A 19,576-nucleotide genomic window follows, 5' to 3' on the forward strand; every position below is an offset into this window, starting at 1 on the left:
AATCTATGCTTTTATTTTTTAACAGGGCCTAAATAACAGTTGTGCGGTCATCACCAACTTCTATGACCAAACAAATAACCTCAGGTGACCAAAAAAAAAATTTTATTTCAATATGTAGTCTTTTTTTTTTTTCTAAAAAAAGTAAACCAACATTCAGAAACCAGCTGGGAAATAAATGAGTAAACCCATCCTACTTCCACAATCATTAAGAGAGTAGTTAGCAGCCAGGTGTTACTAATGAAACGCATAAGATTAGTTAGTCATCAAGAAGTGTGACTACTTCTATAAAAGCAGAACAATGTGTCAGTTTGGTGTTCTGGAGCACTCAGGTGTGTGTCTACATCATGCCAAGAAGAAAGGACATGAACCATGACCTCAGAGAAGCAATTGTTGCTGCTCATTAATCTGGAAATGGTTATAAGGCCATCTCCAACCAATTTGAAATTCACCAATCTACAGTGAGAAGGATTGTGTACAAATAGAGCACCTTCAAGACAGTAGCCAATCTTCCCAGGAGTGGGTGTCCCAGCAAATTCATTCCAAGGTCAGACTATTTAATGCTCAGAGATATAAAGAACACCCCAAAAGCTACATCATGTGACTTACAGACCACTGTAAGCACATTAAATATTTATGTTCCTGACATCACATTCATAAAAAGACTGAACAAGTATGGCTTTCATGGAAGGGTGGGTAGAAAAAATAACCTTCTCTCCAAAAAGAATATGGCAGCATGACTTAGGTTTGCAAAATTGCATCTGAACAAACCACAAAAGTTCTGGAACAATATCCTTTGGACTGCTTCATACCACCTGTGAAGCATGGTGGTGGAGGGGTGATGATTTAGGCTTGTTTTGCAGCCACAGGTCCTGAGAAACTTGCAGTCATTGAGACAACAATGAACTCCTCTTTATACCAGAATATTCTTAAGACAAATGTGAGGCCATATGGCCAGCAGCTTACACTAGGCCTAAATTGGGTCATGCAACAGGACAATGATCCCAAGCACACCAGAAAATAAAGTAAAAAAAAAATAAATAAATGAAGGTGTGGGAATGGCCAAGGCAAAAGTCCAGACCTCAACCCCACTGAGATGCTGTGGCGGGATCTTAAGAGAGCTGTGTATAAATGAATGCCCTCAAACATTAATGAACTGAAGCAATGTTATAAAGAAGAGTGGGTCAGAATTTCTCCAAAACCATGTGAAAGACTGATAACCTCCTACAGAAAACATTCAAATTATTGTTGCTAAGGGTGGTTCTACATGTTACTGAATTATAGGGAGTACTTATTTTTTCCTACTTGGTTTCTCAATGTTTTTTGGAAAAAATGACTACATATTAAATCTGCTGTGTTTTTTTGTTGTCACCTGAGGTTATTTGTTTGTATATAGAAATTAATAAGGACCACACAATTGTTACTTAGGTCCTGATCAATAAAAACATAGAATTGACGGAGGGTGTGCTTTCTTTTTCCCATGACTCTATATTGCACTGTTTCCTCTGCTTCCTTAACATGATTTAATTCACTCGATGATTCTCTGTTAGACAACGAATGTAAATTATCCTATTGCATGGACAAATTAGTGCTTGTTATTTAGGACTGTAGTAAATCAGAACCTTTAGTCTGAAGTTTCTGTCTCTGTCCTTAGACTCCGTATCATAACGTGCAGACAGAAGAACTGGACGAAGAGCAGCTGGAGGCCTGTGATACCACCAAAAGTGATGAAGAATCATGTGAGCAGGAGGAAGATGAGCAGCCCCTGATGAAGGCCAACAACTATCAGTTCTGCTAAGGCCTGAATGAACTATGCTCAAGGGATACTTTAAATAAAAAGCCCTACACTCACAGGAAATAAATCCATCCCCTAATTGTAACCTTCATTCAAAACTGCTGTATTTCAGTGTGAGGGTCAAATTCCTCAGTGATGGTAGCTTCTTTTTCTACAAGGGCAAAATCAGACACAGATTTAAAGTAAGGTATATATTTATAATTTTCTGAGGTCTGTTTCATGCCAGGTTTGTATAAGTCATACCCTTTGTCTGGCCTGTTTCTTGTGTTAAATAGCAGTTCCCTCTTTGGACGTATGGAAAAAAGCCAATTCAGCATTTCCAACTTCCAGTTTAGAAGCAAGCTTGCAAAGTTCACTTCCACATTCTTCTCAGTCTGTTCTTGAAAAGTGGAAAACAGCAGAACAGTGGTACTTTATGTTCTTGTGCATATCTGTCTGTTTTTAAGTATTTTTACGTCATTGATGGCTTTTTCATTTTTAAATGCAAGTCATTATCATGCAAATCCATGCAATATCCATGAATTGCTTTTTATATATGGATGATTGAATCAATAACATTATTTAATGTTTAGGCCTGTAATTTATCACGGCATATGATTTTTAACTAGGGAAAACAAAACAAAAAACAAAAAAAAAGAAAAAACAAACAAAAAAACCTTCGACATCATTTTGAAATCCACTTGTTTGCGACATGTATCACCGTTTTCTCTTCTTTTATCAGATATTTCTTTTTGGCTGTATGCCCTGTTCATTAAACTGTATATTGTGTATATGTGTATTTGATGTAGCACCAAGCAAACACTGCCATGTGTAAATAATGTCAAAGAATGTCCGCATGAGTGCTCTGGGTTTAAGTGTAATAGACCACCACTGACTACTCATTTTAATGTCATAAAGAAATTAGTGCTATGGCATTTGATATGATTGATACCAATCACTCCTGGCCACATGTACTGATAAATCTTTAGAGACTACTACCACCAAAGTTCTCATAGTGAAAAAATATCTAACTGTAGAACAGTTCTTGTTATATTTCTGTAAAGGTTTTCCTTCAGGCTATGTTGAATGTCTTGTTATATGAAATTCCCTGGCAGTGCTCATGAAACTTTTCTTGTCTGTATTTTTTTCCTGCAAATTTGTCATACGCTATTCAGAAAAGTCAAGCAAATATTGCAAAGCTTTTAGAGTTTTTTTATTTACTAGAGCTGTTATCTAGTGCTTTAATACAGTGTAGCATGTTTACTTTCTATTCATTGAAATTGTTATTGACATGGCTCATTGCTGTGATTGTCCTTATGGCATCGGTTTAAAAGAAGATGGAAATAGAACAAATGGACCGAACGAAAGTGAATATAATGCTTAACCAGTGTATTGCAATCATTAATGTTTGTTAAATTAGTATTGGCTCTTAATCAATCAGTAAATTAATTAATTTTACAATCTGAGGCAGCATGTAAAAAAAAAACAAACAAAAAAAAAAACACTGGGTCATAATTAAACCTGAATCATAATCTAAAATGTTATAAATATGTAGAAATATGGACGATCACAGTTACAATAAAAGTTGTTAATTCTTACTCTGAGTGGTTATCTTTATTATGAAAATGACCACAGTTTCTTCATGAACACACATAATTAGCAATAAATACTATCATTTTATATTATAACCTATTATATGCACCCTGCACAGTGTCCTCTTGTAGATTCTGTTATTGAAAATCTCACAGTGTTTGTGTACATTCTTCTCTACCTCCGTCATTCTAGCACTACATCGTCCACAGCGACTGTGTCTGCGTCTCCCTCTGCCTCTTCTTCCTCTCCCATGCGCTCCCTCTCCTCGTCCTCTCTGTTGAGCTGCGCCACTCCGAGCCTGTAAAGGGCGTCGCGGATCATCACCACCTCGCCCTGCTGGCACACTTTCAGCACCTCGGCCATCTGCTGGCTCACAACCTCCCGGCTGCTCAGGAAGTCCACTAGCCGGTTGTAGAGGTAGTAGTGCGCTGCGTTGTTGAACACGAGCATTCTTTGCTTTCCTTTTCCCCCAGACTTGCTCTCGTTCTCTTCTAATCCACTGCTTATGGACGAGATGAGACTGGAGTAAGACTGCAGCTCCTTACAAAGAGTCAGGGCACGGTGCGGTTCTGAGGAAGAAGAGGAGGAGGAGGAGAGGGAAGGATCGCCAGGGTGCAGTACATAGCGCAATGAGGACTTGGTGTGTGGGTGAACACGGGGGTTGGAGTCCACAGATGAGAGGTCCATGCTGTACTGCTGGTCCTGGAGCTCAGGACAGGAGACGTACTGAGAAAGGAAGAGAGGAAGAGGATGAACGTATGTGTGGGTGGATGTGTGGGTGGGTGGGTGTGCACTTTGGCCTTATTCTAGTTAACTTTTCCTACATATCTCTAACCTATTCTTTTTTTTAGATTTCCAACTAATGTTTAGCTCCAGCTGTGAAGAAACAGTGTACTGCTAGACACTGTAACTTTCAAAAGCAGAACTTCGTCCCTTTGTCACGAACTTTAGCTCTTTGTCAAAACAGTCTCTTTGTCACAAACTCTAAGTAAGGAATGCAGTAGAGGAAGTGAGACATACTTATAATCTGGAAAACATAACCTGTCCCTTTCTGTATTCAGTACCCAGTTTTTATAATAACCTACAAGGCCTTTGATGATCTTGTGCCAATGCACACTGCTGATCTTCTTCATCCCAATATCCCAGCCCACACAATTAAATCCTCTGGTATCTGTCACGGCTTAGCCTTATAGCTTCCAAACTTTGGAATTCACTTCCTCAAACACTCTGTGACCTCTCCTCGGGTTCAGATTTTAAAGCTGAAGATTTTAAAAACACATCTCACTCAGTGCTATTCCAATTCATTTGCATCTGACTTCCCATACTGTCTGTATGGTGTTCCTCTTACTGTGTGGTTACTGCTGATTATGTTTCCTTTAGTTTTGTTCTGTCATGTTCTCCATTATCTGTCATTTTGTTTATGATAATTTGTCCTTTATTTTCTGTATACAATTTACATATAATTTACAAATTTCCTTCTTACCTCAAATGTAGTTGGTCAAGACTTATTTAGTTTTGCACTTAAGCTCCAATGCTTATGTTACTAACAAGTAATAGAGATCTTCCTCACCCAAACCTCTTATCTTATATTTTGAATGTTCAATTTTGCAAAAAGCAATGTCTGTCTGCATTTATAAATTGGAATTCAAGGAGGAACTATATAATCCTATGCATCAATTCCAGACAAACTTTGGGAGGCGTGTTTGAAGCAGTGGAATAATGCCAAATTAAACACAAAGCGAAGCACCCATTACAGTGTTAAGTTACAGTGTGACATTTAATTCATATTTATAAGTTACAGAATGTCACACTGTGTATTAAACCACATCAACAACCCTGTGTGACAGCACGGGAGTACTAACTGAGGCACACATAGAAAGGGATTTGAATGAGAAAGATAACTATTACTTGTTTGTAACATTAGCTTTGCAGCTCCAGTGCAAAATTAAATAAGCAAATGTCATACAGGGAAAAGTTTTGCTTTTTTCCCCAGAATCATTCCTATGCTGTGTTAATCGAATTACTTATAAGTCACTTTGCAGTCAAAAACATGCACACATTTGTTGCAAACAACAGCAATTACCAAGATAAAAAGCTTATGCAGAAATTGTGCTGACCTCTGCAGGAGTCATGGGATCGGAGAAGCAGCCCTGGTTCCTCCCCCACATCTGTGACGCCAGCTCGGGGTACAGTGCTTCTGCGCACAGCGCCACCTCCTGCGCACAGTCTGCTACGTACACGGGCGGCCAGAAACGAGAGGATACCAGCAGGTCCACATGATCGCGGGCACTCTCTCTGCGCACCAGGTACTTAGAGCCACACACCACCTGATACACATTTAGAGACCTCAAAGTTACACCTTAAACTGTGAGCTTATACAGGTGGTTCAGCAGGTTAATGAAAAACAGACCAACCTGAGGCAATCTGGCAGAATGTTTAAACCTAATCTGCCACATCTGTAGGGTACGTGTGAGTAGCATGGACAAGAATTTCAAGATGTTTCTATGTATGGTGAAAGGAAGAGAAAGCTGCTGGGACAGTCAGTAAATGTTCCTTTACTGTATGGAAGTAAAGGTTGTAGATTGTTTACGGTATACTGTACAGTCACTTTTTAAATGTTTCTAAAATCTGATTGGCTGAGCCAAGGACTGTATGGCAATAAATGAATTCTGTATTAATGCGTCAGGTTTTAAACAAACCAAAGTCATTGTTCTGTCCACAGAATGCTCTAATCTTTGTTCTTTATTTTGCTTATCCACCAAAGCTTACTGTTAAAAGATGTGCCAGAAGGACTGTTTATAGTGAACACTATTAATACTAAATTAAATGATTCAATAAACACTGTATTTTATCATATTGATTTTTGTTGCTGTTTTATAAAAACAACATGCCACTTGAGGGTATGCATTACAGTGATTTTATCGAGGATAAGGGCATTCTTAGGCATGAGGCGAAGCAGAGATCTCTGCCTAAGTATGCCGTTATTCCTGATAAAATCACGCTCTGTCATGGCTTACTGCTTTATTGACACTTTAACAACTGCCATTAGAAGTCGGTTATAAGTGAGTTTATGTAAATTAGTTTTATGTTTTTTTTTTCTTGCAAGGGAAAGGTGTTGAAATTCTTGCCGGTCTTTTCAATCGCTTCACTGAGCGTGAAAAGAGCAGAGAGTGTGTTTACCTGGTGAGGGCACACCTTGCTGAGTTTTCCTGCAGTGAGGTGTTCGGCAGGTTGGGGGGCTGTTGAAAGGCCATTTTGTACTTGTGTGTAAAGCAAACACACAGACACCATCAACTCATCCTGGAAGCAAAAAACAGAAATCGTCTAATTCTGTTTTTCTGTTGCCAAGGAAATAAACACTTCAACACAAATCAACAGGCAGCCAGAGTAACATGAAGTAAAATAAGCAGGAATGGTTGTGATCTTACATATGCAGTGTGTGTGTGTGTGTGTGTGTGTGTGTGTACCTTGGTGGTGTTTGGTGCTGAAGGTACACCACACTGCTCCAGTATGGACAGTAGCTCCTCCTCAGTGTGCTGCTCCATCTGCTCTGGTCTTAGAAGACCATCATGGATTAAACGCATTAACATGCACAAGTCTCCTGTGCAGCCAACACACGCACACACACACACACACACAGTCATCACAATGTTATAATTAGCTATAATATTGATATAATATAATTAACTATAATATTTTTATATTATTCATCATGTTAATATCACCACATTCCAATTCATCTTCATTTTCCAGGCAATATCAGTTTCATAACTGTCCGATTTTAAGGTTTCTTTAACAAAATCTTTTTTAGAAACACACACTGACACAAATGGAACACGTAGTAACGCATGTACCAATCAGAAGACGTATACAATATGGATGATATTGATGTTAGTGGAATGAAGTCACAGTGTTTCACTGTAGATAAACTGATTTGAAAACAGCTCCACCTGTGTGTTCCGTGTTGGTGGTGATCTTGTCCTTCTCTGTATTAATGACCATAGAGCTCCTCATCAGTGCAGGAAAGAAGGGAGCGATGATGGAGGCGTCAAAGCGAGTGATGGAGACATTGGAAGGAAAGACTGCCTGCTCCAGGGCCTCGCTCTCCATCGCCAGCCAGAACTCCTCCACCTGCACCTCATCTGAGGCCTGGAACTCCGGCCAGGTGAACTTCAGAGAGAGGAGAGAAATCATGGTCAAACCTCCACGCAGCATAGTCAAGTGTTTCTTACAGCCACCATTTTCCAAGTCTATGATGGAGTGAGATAGAATGTGCTTTTACCTCCACGTTTTTGAGCTGTAGGACGCTGTTTGTATTGCGTCGTGCGATTTCCAGTTTAGGAGCGATGCCACAAATTCCACAGATCATGTCGTTGAAATCACGCACTGTCAGACACTCAAATGCCCAGTAACCACTGCACAACAACTCCTGCACACGAGTCTGTTCATCTGGACTCAACACACAGCCTGAGGAGAGGAATTAGGGGAAAAATCAGGCGAGGAATCAAGAGAGGAATCGGGGGAGGAATCAGGAGACAAATGAGGAGTGAAATCAGGAAATGAATCAGGAGAGACATCAGGAAAGAAGTCAGGAGAGAAATCAAGAGAGGAGAGATTTGAATTTTATTATAAATACTTATAATAATTGTGTTTTTGTATTTAATTCCTGTTTCTGATGCTTGCATTGGCAATAATACAAATACTTTATTTTTGACCATATAAATTATTTCAGCTGATATTATCAGTTATGAGAAATTTTAGCTAATTAAAAATCAATATTGGTGACAAAATTTTAATATTGTATATGCATGTACTGTACATAGCAGAAAGCACACATACCTGGTGGACTGTGTGTGTTGTTGATTATGTCAAGGGCTGCGAGTGAAGGGTCCTGACCCTGTCTGATCTGAATCCGGATTTTAAAGAACAAGTCCAAACTCACCAGCAGCTGGTTCCCCACATTAAACAAACCTGAGACACATACAAACACTTCAACTGTGCCACTGACATGCTATAAGTTTGTGGCTAAGAAAAGAAAATGTGTGTGTTACTCTTTACATCTACATGCCAGTTGAAATGAATTCTCCTAAAATCAAAAATGCACTTGATTTAGACATACAGAGTGAGGTGTTTGTGCTAGTATGTGTTTCTTGCTGTTCAGGAGTATGAGACAGTGTGTTTTTATTTCTGACAAGTTCTGTCTGTGTGTGTGTGTGTGTGTGTGTGTGTGTGTGTGTGTGTTTACCTGGGTAGAGGCTGGTGAAGCTGTGTACAGCCAGGCACTGTGAGTTCAGGCACACCTTCAGCTGCAAAGACACTGGCTGAAGTAGAGACTCTGTCACTAACCAACACTGCTGTTGCCCTGCTATAGAACAACTACACATGCACACACACACACACACACACACACACACACACACACACACACACACAAAGTCAGAAGTACTTTTCATAATACTCTATTCCTCTGCTAGATAAGCTCAAGGTTGCTTTATGCTTTTTCAAAAGTGCTTTTACCAAACAGCATGAAACAAACTACTGAAAGCCTGGAATGGTCATTCATTCATTCATTCATTCATTCATTTTCGGTGAATCCAGAGCCTATCCTGGAAACACTGTGCACACACCCTTGATGGGAGGCCAGTCCATCACAAGGCACCATGCACAAACATGTTCACGTACTCATTCACATCTACAGGCAATGTAGAGTAGCCACTCTACTGTCATGTTTTCAGGACAATCCAGAGGAAACGCACAGGGACACGAGGAGAACACACGAATCTCCATGCAGACAGTAACCCTGGAGCTGTGAGGCAACAACAACAACAGCGCTACCTGCTGTACCACCAAGCCACACATCTTCTGCTTTTTACAAATAAAATCCTAAAAACTTTCCTGACACCATTTGTCGAAATGAATAACCGTTGAAATGAATAACCACGTGGCACAGTGGCACTCCCACGTCCTAAAAACATGTCAGTAGGTGTACTGGTAATGAGTGTGTGCATGTGTGTGCATGGTGCCTTGTGATGGACTGGTGTCTCACCCAGGGTGTATTCCTGCCTTGTGCCCTGTGACCCAGGATAGACTGACCAGAATAAAGCAGTTACTGAAGATAAATGAATTATTAAACAATATTCAACATATAATTAACTAAAACTAACAAACACTCACTATAGTGAACAGCTCTGTAGTAATGATATGAAAGTGAACTGTGTCACTCAACCAACAGGAAATGCATCACTTGATGAAAAAGAAATATGTGTACAGAAATTAAACTTATCAGTGCTCATTTAATTTAGGAGAAAACGTTACCATTTCACTACAGAATAAGGAAAGAATGATAGCTTTGTTCCCAACAACGCGTTCATTTTACACGTTTCAGTGCTGGGCTCACACACGCTCACCTCTCTCCTCCTCTGTAAAGCGGACAGTGACACAGACTGCAGTGACTGGCTGTCGGCTCATAGAAGCTCGGCCATCCATCCTGTGGGGAAACACAGTGCTCCTCCCTCCCTCCATCCTTCTCTTCATCCTTCTCACTGTCCTCATCATCTCTCTTCCTGTGCACTTGGTTGAGGTTGTGGATGTGTGTGAGGATGTCCTGGAGCTCGGCTTCGTTCTCGGGGAATTGTAAGCTGTGTTTGAGCAGCGTCACAGTGGATTGACGCTGGAGTTCTCTCTGGCCTGGGGTCAAAGGTTGTGATGGATCCAACAGGACTGTGGACGTATCTCCCGGCTCAGGAGACGACTACACGAAAGCAACCACACTTAAGTTATCAATTTCATTAAGCAGATTTAAATGTTAAATCTAATATTAATATTAACTCACTTAATTATTATTGCTCTTGTTGTTGCTGCAATAATAATAATAATAATAATTTCATAAACAAACTAAATGTATTTATGAATAAAAGCTCAAAAATTCATTATAGAAAAGATAAAAAAATTATATAAAACATTCATATGAAATGCAGTATAACTTAAATTGTTATAATGTTAAAATAAGCTATTCATTATAAGTTAATGTATTTATTAGATAAACAAGCATTTATTAACAATCACTTCCTTTTTTCATTATATTTTACATTTATAAATTCTATTTGCATAGATTTCTAATTTATTAATGATTGTAGAATTTTCAATAATGTACTTTTACTGAATCTTTTGTATGTTTGAGGCTTAAAATAAAACGTGTTACATAAAGACACATTTATATTTATTATTAATAGATTTAGCATTTTTTTTTTTTACATATTGATTGAGTGACTGAGCTGCTGCTGCTGTTCAGTTAATGCTGTGATCTGTGTGATAATATAGAGATAAACTGCTACCTCTAATCTCACTGTTTATCGATTTATAGCATTTTAGGAAATGAATTACAATTTCAGCACAAAGATCAGAACCCCATGCCTTTCTAAATGTCCGATAAGTATTAAAACAACAAACGGAATATCTTTGCCTTGATAAGTTGGCTACTTTAGTTGGCAGTAACTCACTGGGACTTTGGCTTTCTTGGCTGCTTTGGTGGCGAGTTCGCAGCCGCAGCTGGGGCAGTACTGAGGCTTGTGTCTGTTCTTATAGACGTAATCACAGGAGGGGTTTTTACATCTGCCCCTGCCCCGTGCCGTGGACAAGCCTAGAGCCTGCCGAAGCAAACACATCAACAAATAAACATGCAGACATCACGATATGGTTTTATTTTATTTTATGCCTTGTCTGAATTCTAAAGCACAAACCAGTGAAGAGCCGGAGTTTTTCTTCAAAGGCACCATAGAGAGGATCTTCACTCCGCTGTCAGTCACTACGTACTGGCTGCTGTCGATTGCAGGCAGTTTCTAGGATGCGAAAGAAACAAAGAATTAGTTCAGAAAGGAATATTATAAGAGGAAATGATGAGAATCGGTTTGTGCCATCAGTATAAGCCACAGAAAAAAACAAGTCATAGAGCACTGCAGTTTTGATGCAGTTTCTCCAGTTTAAGTATATCATTAGTGACCCATGAGCCCATTTTCCCCTCCTAACTCATCCGTTTTTTTGTACATTAGGCCCCCAGCTCTCTACTGTTCTTCAACCTTTTTCTTTTCTACAATTTACTAAAATCAAAATGCCAAAACAGTGATTTATTTTGCTATTAATTGCAAAGACTATTCTCTAATGTGCATTCTCAATCCGTGTTTAATAAAGTCCAGGTCCTGACACGGTATCAGTATAAGTAGTTATGAACACGTGCTATAATTTAAGTAATATGAATAATAGAACAGACGTTTAAACCATAATTAAGTTTATTCATTTGTTCATTTTCAGTAAGGTCAGGATTGCGGTGGACCCGGAGTCTATCCCAGGAACACTAGGCATGAGGCGGGAATACACCCTGGATGAGATACCTGTCCTTCACAGGGCACCATGCACGCACACACTCATACACGCATTCACACCTAGGGGTCATTTAACACGGTCAATCCACCTTATGGCATGTTTGTTGGGAGGTGGGAGGAAACCGGAGAACCAGGCGGGAACCAACATGCACACATGGAGAACACGATAAAGGATCAGCGTGGAGACCTACCACGCCTGACGTTATGTAGGAATGGTTATAAACCACTCATACATTTTAAGGGTTAAACACACATTACTGGTAAAGACTTGAGTGATACAAGGAGCTACATTATTCGTGCTAAGCTCCTCTCACCTGCTCTAAGGCACTGGGAGGCACAGAGTGACCCAGCTGCTTCAGTGTGCTGGGTTTCAGGCTCAAAATCCTCTCACTTTGGGGCTTAACTGAGGAAACCCAAGAAAACAATAAAGACTGCAATTATAAAACAATTCACAGAAGATTACCAATTTAACACAATTTTCAAGTAAAAAAGGAAGTGTGCAACACATAAAGGAAGTGGGTTTAAGATCACACATGATTTAACATGAAATCACACTCTTGCCTTGTGTTGTCCAGTAAACTCAAATAGAGTAGTGTGGTTATGTGGGTTTTGCCCTGAGGAACGACACCGCTATCTATAAAATTGATATTATGGCGCTAAAAACAGCTCAGTATGAAAGCTGAATCATTTTTTTCCCTCATCACAGAGTTTAAGATTAAGGCTGAAGCTGTATCTTACAAATTATTAGCTTGGAGGTGTACATTAGCAGTGATTAAGATGATAGTATAGTCCCAATTTTATTTGTATATAAACGTTCTCAATACAGTCAAAGTCTGCTACTGTTTATGGACAAACAGTATTACTGAGCCAATTGACAGTTTTAGGTGAGCGCGTGATGACTTAGACGGTTTGCGTGATGCTAAACTGGAAGCTGGAGGATTACATTAACCTCAAAGCTCCATTGGAAAACCACCAAAACACCAAAAACACCAAACGCCAAGGCAGAGAGGCAACATTCATTGTAAAGGAGGAATTTATGTACATTTTGGCTCATAATTAATATTATTGAAATGCAGTGGCATAACAATTAGTAATTAATACCTGTTCTAGTTGCGATTTTTGCGTCACTTTTAATCTTACTTGGAGGCACTGCTATCCACTGAACAACAGCTGGTTGAGACGGAACGCCTGTTAAAAATTCAGTAGAAACATGCAATACAATCCCACTGAGTGCCAAACCACCAGTAACACCACCTATATATATATATATATATGGGGTAAAAAGTTAATCATGTTTGATACAGTGCTTACTTGGGGTGGCAGGGGCGGGGAGAATGGCCCGGATTCGCCGTTTCTGACCTGTGTCCTTGCTAATGACCCGAACACAGCCACCACTTAACCCACTGCACATTAACATTGAGTCAAAGATGAACTTGTTAAAATGAAATTCAAAGGCAAGCTACATTAGTTGCAGTTACAGTACAGTTATATTAATTAGGGGTTTGTAGGACACATTACTTAAAATCAACTCTTTGAACAATATTCATATACACTTCAATGCCAAACCAAATTTAATTCCATTTCTAACAAATCTGCTCACATGACGGCTGTTGATCCTGACAGCTGAAAGGCTTCTGAATTTTTGTCAAAGGCGCCACCGGCTGGTTGATAAACTGTAACTACACCCATCTTTTCTCTCCTCCAGGGTCCAGGAGCATTTGCAGGTGCTGCAGAGACGTCGGTCTTAACTTTAGGATGAAGCACCGCTTTGTCGCTTTTGCTCTTGGGTGCCTGTGTTTGTCCTGTGACCGTGTCAGATGGCTTAACAGTGCTCTCAACAGCCATTTTAGATGCCGCTGCAGTGGAACTGGAACCATCAGGCTGAGCTTTCAATTTTTGGGGAGATGAGCTGGAACCAGGTCCTGCTTTTTTGGCTGCCTGAAATGAAGACAGCAAAAATCCCTCAGCAAAAATCTCACATTCACAGGGGAAATCAAGCTAGAACATTATATGTGGAAACAGACAGTCTGAACAGTCTAGTGAAGCATTATTGAATTCTCAATTCTGATTGGTCGGCAGGTGTTGATTTATTTTCTATAACAGCAGCTCTGACAATAGTGCCAACTGCAGGGCAAATAACAGGTTTATGTTATATTAATGTGCTTGTTCTTATTAATTCACAGGGATTTGGTTGGCAGATGCTCAAATAATCTAAGACTAACAATAAAAAAAACGTTTTGCCTATATGACTCATGGGCCAAAACGTAAAACACTGAGCTAGTAGTCAGTGGGACTAATAACTACTAACGTTTCAAGTCTGTAAGCTCTATAAATTCTATCAATGTTTAGAGGAGGAGTAGGAGGAGGAGGAGGAGGAGGAGGAGAAGAAGATGAAGAAGAAGAAAAAGAAAAAGTTGTTAGTGCTTGGCCCCCTATTAAACAGATAAAAAAAATATGTCATCATGTCGTTGTTTAATAAATCAAACTCCTCGGCAATTCTGCTTCACCTCACGGCTGCATCATGTTTTATTCCTTATATATTAAACAGAGAGTCTGATTAACTTCATTCTTTCATTCTAAAGACAGATATGCAACAGCGAGGAGATGGATGGACTCACGGATGGAACCCACTTTCCCCCGAGGTGCTGTCCACAGTCAGGGCAACAAGGCGGTTTATGGCGAGTCACGTAGGTGAAAGAGCATCCAGGAGTGCTACAATTGCCTCGACCCCTCCTAGTGTACTTTATGGACTGAAACGAGAGTTCACAGTCAAATGTGTCACTACTGACAGCGAATCAGAGCTTACCATTGATGTTAGTGTCCAGGGATTTAAACAGTTTCCAGGAATTTAAACAGTAAACACAATTCTACTAAATACAACTATAAGTGCACAATGATAGTATCATAATCATCAGCACATACTTAAAATAACCAAACTTATATGAGAATACAGCAAGACACATTTAGAAATACTACTGACTAGTTTAAAGGAGGGTTTAGGCTGTGGCTTGGCATTGTTCACCAAGGGGAGCATCATTACTGGACTGACTGCAGGGAGGACTTTGTTTTCTACCAGCTCCTAAAAAAATACAATACAAAATCAACAAATAAACACTTAATTATAATATAACTCACTTAATTATAATATACATAGAACATATACATTTAATTATTGTTTGCGACTGATAGAAACTAGTGCTTTTTTTAACTAGTTACTTCACAACAACAAAGGTTCATTAAAACCCCAGAAATACATTGCAGTACACTGCAAAATAACAATGTATATGGTAATACAGCCTAAGTGCGTTTTCCCAATGAAGTTTATATACTGTTTATATGTTTTTATATACACATGTTGCGATGTGTCTAATAATGTATGTGCTTTTGCAATTTTTACGCTCCTTCTGTCAGCACAAAGCTCGAGTTTTTTGTCTAATGTCAAAAGAAATGTTGTGCCATGATGCATCTCTATTATAGGAAAAGTAACAATACACATGTATGTCAAATATATTTACTACATATGATCAGTGCAGAATTCATTGTGTTTTAATGTAAATTAAATGTCTAAATTTTATATCTTATCTGTGTACATTACTGTTCCTGTGACCACATGGTACAGTACCACAGAATGGAAAGCAAAACTGACAGAAATTACTGTATGATATTGTCATTTATTTTGCACAAGTGCCTAAAAGATTCTAGGTGTAGAGAAAAAACATATATATATTAGTTGCGACTATTGTTTTATACCACCTGAAGTGCTAAACATGAATTGCAGGTCAATGTTAGATTTTTTTATTTGCTTATGTATTTACATAATCTCTGTACCCATGATTTACCTAGTTGTTCATGCTAAAATATGTAGATATTGGATTAGAAAAAAAGCCAGGATGACAGTCTTACATGACTGGGTATGATGGCTACCAGATGTGTAGCCTCCGCTTTGACCTGTGAAATCGCGGCCACACCCTCAAACCCCTCTTCCACTTCCATGTCATAAGCTCTGCCAAAAGCCCTGTCTGATGCCCCGCCTCCATCCTCCTTCACCACCAGGCTGGTGGACTGGTGACCATGCTGTGGGAACGTCAGAAGTCTTCCAGTTGAGGTGGAACACTGTGGCAGGATTCCTTGGAGAGCTGCGGATCTACTCAAAGGCACGGCTGTGTCTTCAGCAAGAGGCTCTACGGTGACACACTGCTCCACCAGCTCCACCTCACTACCCAGAGTCAGAGGGGAATCGCCTTCCATACAGAAGTCCATGGAAGCCCCAGGCTTGTCCTCCCCGACAGAGGTCTTCGGGAGGAGAACGTAGTCGGTTCTTGGCAGAATTCTACGGAAGCCTGGGACGTCTTGAGAAGCTGAGGACTGTGTGGTCTGTTGAACGTCAGAAAATGTGAGTTCAGGTGCCATTTCAGGCAACTTCATTAATCTTTGGTTAATCAATCTTCATGACTTACCGGGTCCACGCCATCTTTCTCCATCTTGGCCCTCTCCAGGTAATATCCTTTATCAGCTACGTTGAGCCTCTTCCAGCTGTCGCTGATGCGCTTGTTGATCTCGGACTGGGGCATGTCGGGATGCTCTTGCTGCAACCTCTGATGCACGTCAAAGTAATACAGCAGGTAGGCAGACCTACAGGAGACAAACAATGTCTAGTAATAGTGAGTCAAAGTGACTCCTCAGCTGAGCAGCACGATGTCTTCTAGTCACATTAAAGGGATACTCCAGCAATTTTCAAAATAATTCCTATCCTGAACTTGTGGCATATGCGGAATTACCACGAACAATGATCCTAGCACGGTTCCTTGCATTGAAAAAAGCAATCTAGTTCACTCTCAACTCACTTATAATGGAAGCCTAAGGGCAGTTGTTCAAACACATTTTTGTACAATGCACTAATGGATTCTTTAGTCAAAGATTTTTGAAAATTAAGCTTTAAATATGTATAATTCTTTCATTCACGGATAGAACTACTTTTTTTAGATGGAAAGATTCATGGTTATGTGTCTAACAATGTACACTTGTAAACATTAAAGTGTGTGATGGAGTGTGGGCACCACAGCATCTTCGGGAAAGCATCAGTAACTCGAACTGCTTTTTACGGTGTTGCTCCAGTGTTTGAAAGTTTGTTTTACCAAAAAAAAAAAAAAACTGTTTTGGTAAGATATTCTCTCATGATTAATCAGAAGATTTTAATTATTAGTGCTATAGTTAAACATTCTAAATATGCAAGCAACAGCCCTTAGACTGTCCTTATAGAGAGATTCAAGTAAACCACTTTTTCTTTCTTTTCCCGGTACAGAAACATGTCAAAATTGTCTGTAATAGTCACACATATATTACAGATATAGTAGATAAAGCTTAAGTTGTAAAACACTGGAGTATTCCTTTAACATACTACTAATAGACATTTCAAAATATCTAGCTCAAATGAAAATACAGACGGAAAGGGTTTGAAGCCACTGGAGTAAACTGGTACGTTTTACCTGGGTTTTTTGGGTTTCTCTGCATGTTCTGTGGTGCCTTTGGTCCTTCTCTTCTTCTTAGCTGATGTGAGGTCCACCAGCGTACAACAGCTCTCCACCTCCTCAGTCACCTTCACATCCGTTTCCTCATATATGGCCTCCATCACTGGAAAAGTTCTGCACAAATACCACAGAAGCTACTCAGATGAAATGACAAAAGAAATATGGGTAACAAAGTTTCAGAACCTATTTCTGTAGAAAACATTCAAGAATGTTTCAACTCCAATCTGGATAATGTGATATGCCAGTTAAATGTAACTTATTTTCACGATTTTAAGATTACATACCATTTTTTTGCGACCATCACAAGAACTAAAATGACAAATCCTAGATCATTCAAAATTATCTACACCCTCAAATCACAATTTGGAAAGAATGTATCTGTTCCTGTAATGTCCAACAAGGTTGGAGACCCGTGTATAGGATCTTTAGCCTTCATCCAAACAGAACAGTTGAAGCTCATTCACATTATTTGGGTTTGTGTGTGTGTGTGTGTGTGGACATCAGTTCAACTCAGACCTCAGGTTTTCAGTAGGGTTCATATCTAAAGACTGCGATGGTCAAAAATTTGATATGGCTCCTGCAGCCATTTCTGTCTTGCCTTAAATAGTGTTATTAATATTCCATCCATCCATCCATTCCCTGTACTGCTTATCCTACACAGTATAGTAGGAGAACCTGGAGCCTATCCCAGGGGACTCAGGGCACAAGGCGAGGGACACCCTGGATGGAGTGAATCGAACCCCCAACCCCAGAGCTGTGAGGCAACAGTGCTAACCACTAAGCCGCCATGCCCCTGTTATTAACATTCAAAAAGTTGAATTTGAAATATGTTGTAAACAAAAACAAGATGAAGAAGAAGCTGGTAAAACTCTCCTCACAAAAGTGCCTGCACAACTTGAACTTTCACAACTTCCACCCTCTTCAAAATGAATAAACTCCAACCATTTTTTCCTCAACCAAGGGATGGCTGGAAAAGGGAACAGTGACACAGAACCAGAAAGACACAGAACCAGAAACGCACTGATGAACGTTTTACTGCAAATGAGCTGTTAATGTAGAGTAAGACCCACCCCCAGGGGGCGGGACAGAGACCCATAACCCTAGGGAGCATTTCCTCGTATCGTCTTAAGGGAGTTTTTCCTTGCCACCGTCGTGCTGGTTTGCTCATTAGGGATAAATTTACATATTTACAATTTCTTTTGGTTTAAGTTAATTTGAATCTATTTATTTGTGTAAAGCTGCTTTGTGACAATGCCCAATGTTAAAAGCACTATAATATAAAATTGAATTGAATTGAACTGAATTTGATTTGACGAACACAAGACTAGTACAGGACGAGTCATCAAAAAAAGTGAATTGAGTGACATACTATATCATTTAACTGAGCATCTTCAAAACTTTTTTTTTTTTTTCCTACACAAACTATAGTATCAATGTCTTAACACTAAGAGACAGCTACAAAACAGGTACAATTTTGATTTCAGGGGCATTTTAACAAGGTGAACAGCAGAGGTTTTTATCTCCAGTCCTGAAACCTACTTCATAGTTTCTCTGCTCACAAAATTCCTGACTTTCAGGTCTTCAGTGAGTTTAAAACTGAGAAAACATGAGTCTCAAGAGTGGAGTTGAGGCAGATCAGGCCACTGAAGGCTTACTGATTTTATAAAACTAACAGCCAAACAGTGTCTGCTTTTGGACAAAGTACTAGATATAAGCTGCTACAGATAAAAAAAAGTAGGATTTAAATTAGCATTACAACAGTTTTTTTTCCTAACTATTTCGACAAACACTCCTCAAAGTGACTCCTTATCTGTACACTGTATCAGAGCAGTATGCAGGCAAGGCGCCTGTGCACTGATATAACCCCACCCGAGTGAGTACTGCCCAAACCCAAATAACACCCTGACGTCCTACACCACTGCACTACACACCGAGTGAATTACCGGCTTCTATGCGCTACGTAGTGCACTACAAATCCAGTAGGAAGCTATTCGGAATCCAGCCCTGGTGAGCCTCCATACTGACTCTGTGCCACACGAGTTGTCCAATGAGCGACGGCCTTGTTGCAACCTTACCTCTATCGCGCCGAGAATTCTTTCCAAATCTTTCATATCACATATAAATCTTCCTGCAGTGTTTATTCATCTCCAGAAACATGCTACTAATCAAAATGAGAGCTCTACTGCGAAAATCACCGGGTTTTCAAATACAAAGAAAGACGCATTTTCAGATCTTTCCGTCACCCAGGTTTCATTAAAAATGGCGCAGTGTTGCTAAGGTGTGCAACCAATCCGGTGACGCGATGA

The 19,576-nt window shown here is 39.6% G+C and overlaps 2 protein-coding genes across 4 annotated transcripts in view; one reads left to right on the forward strand and one right to left on the reverse strand.

Moving 5' to 3' along the window:
• Positions 1–3,369, forward strand: part of LOC113529571 (macrophage colony-stimulating factor 1 receptor) — a 19,478-nt gene extending 16,109 nt beyond the window's left edge. For both annotated transcript variants that reach the window (XM_053236976.1, XM_053236977.1), the window contains exon 21: positions 1,652–3,369. In XM_053236976.1, the coding sequence (XP_053092951.1) occupies positions 1,652–1,795 (144 nt within the window). In that variant the 3' untranslated portion in view covers positions 1,796–3,369. The remainder of the gene's footprint in view (positions 1–1,651) is intronic.
• On the reverse strand, positions 2,963–19,559 carry hmgxb3 (HMG box domain containing 3). Of its 2 annotated transcripts, none has more exons than XM_026918835.3 (21): positions 19,346–19,559; positions 17,229–17,384; positions 16,200–16,374; positions 15,646–16,116; positions 14,723–14,821; positions 14,361–14,492; positions 13,343–13,680; positions 13,054–13,145; positions 12,844–12,930; positions 12,057–12,145; positions 11,104–11,202; positions 10,864–11,010; positions 9,772–10,115; positions 8,610–8,740; positions 8,204–8,335; positions 7,647–7,831; positions 7,315–7,534; positions 6,832–6,965; positions 6,545–6,664; positions 5,482–5,691; positions 2,963–4,090 (listed from the first exon to the last, which is right to left on the reverse strand). In XM_026918835.3, the coding sequence occupies exons 2-21, from the start codon at positions 17,369–17,371 to the stop codon at positions 3,548–3,550; spliced, it is 3,891 nt and encodes a 1,296-aa protein (XP_026774636.3). In that variant the 5' UTR covers positions 17,372–17,384; positions 19,346–19,559; the 3' UTR covers positions 2,963–3,547. The 2 variants fall into 2 exon arrangements, with proteins under 2 accessions (XP_026774636.3, XP_026774635.3); XM_026918834.3 differs by lacking the exon at positions 19,346–19,559 and adding an exon at positions 18,810–19,337.
• Positions 19,560–19,576: the final 17 nt, after the last annotated feature.

The sequence above is a fragment of the Pangasianodon hypophthalmus genome, chromosome 9, assembly GCF_027358585.1.
Source record: "Pangasianodon hypophthalmus isolate fPanHyp1 chromosome 9, fPanHyp1.pri, whole genome shotgun sequence".
NCBI lineage: Eukaryota > Metazoa > Chordata > Actinopteri > Siluriformes > Pangasiidae > Pangasianodon > Pangasianodon hypophthalmus.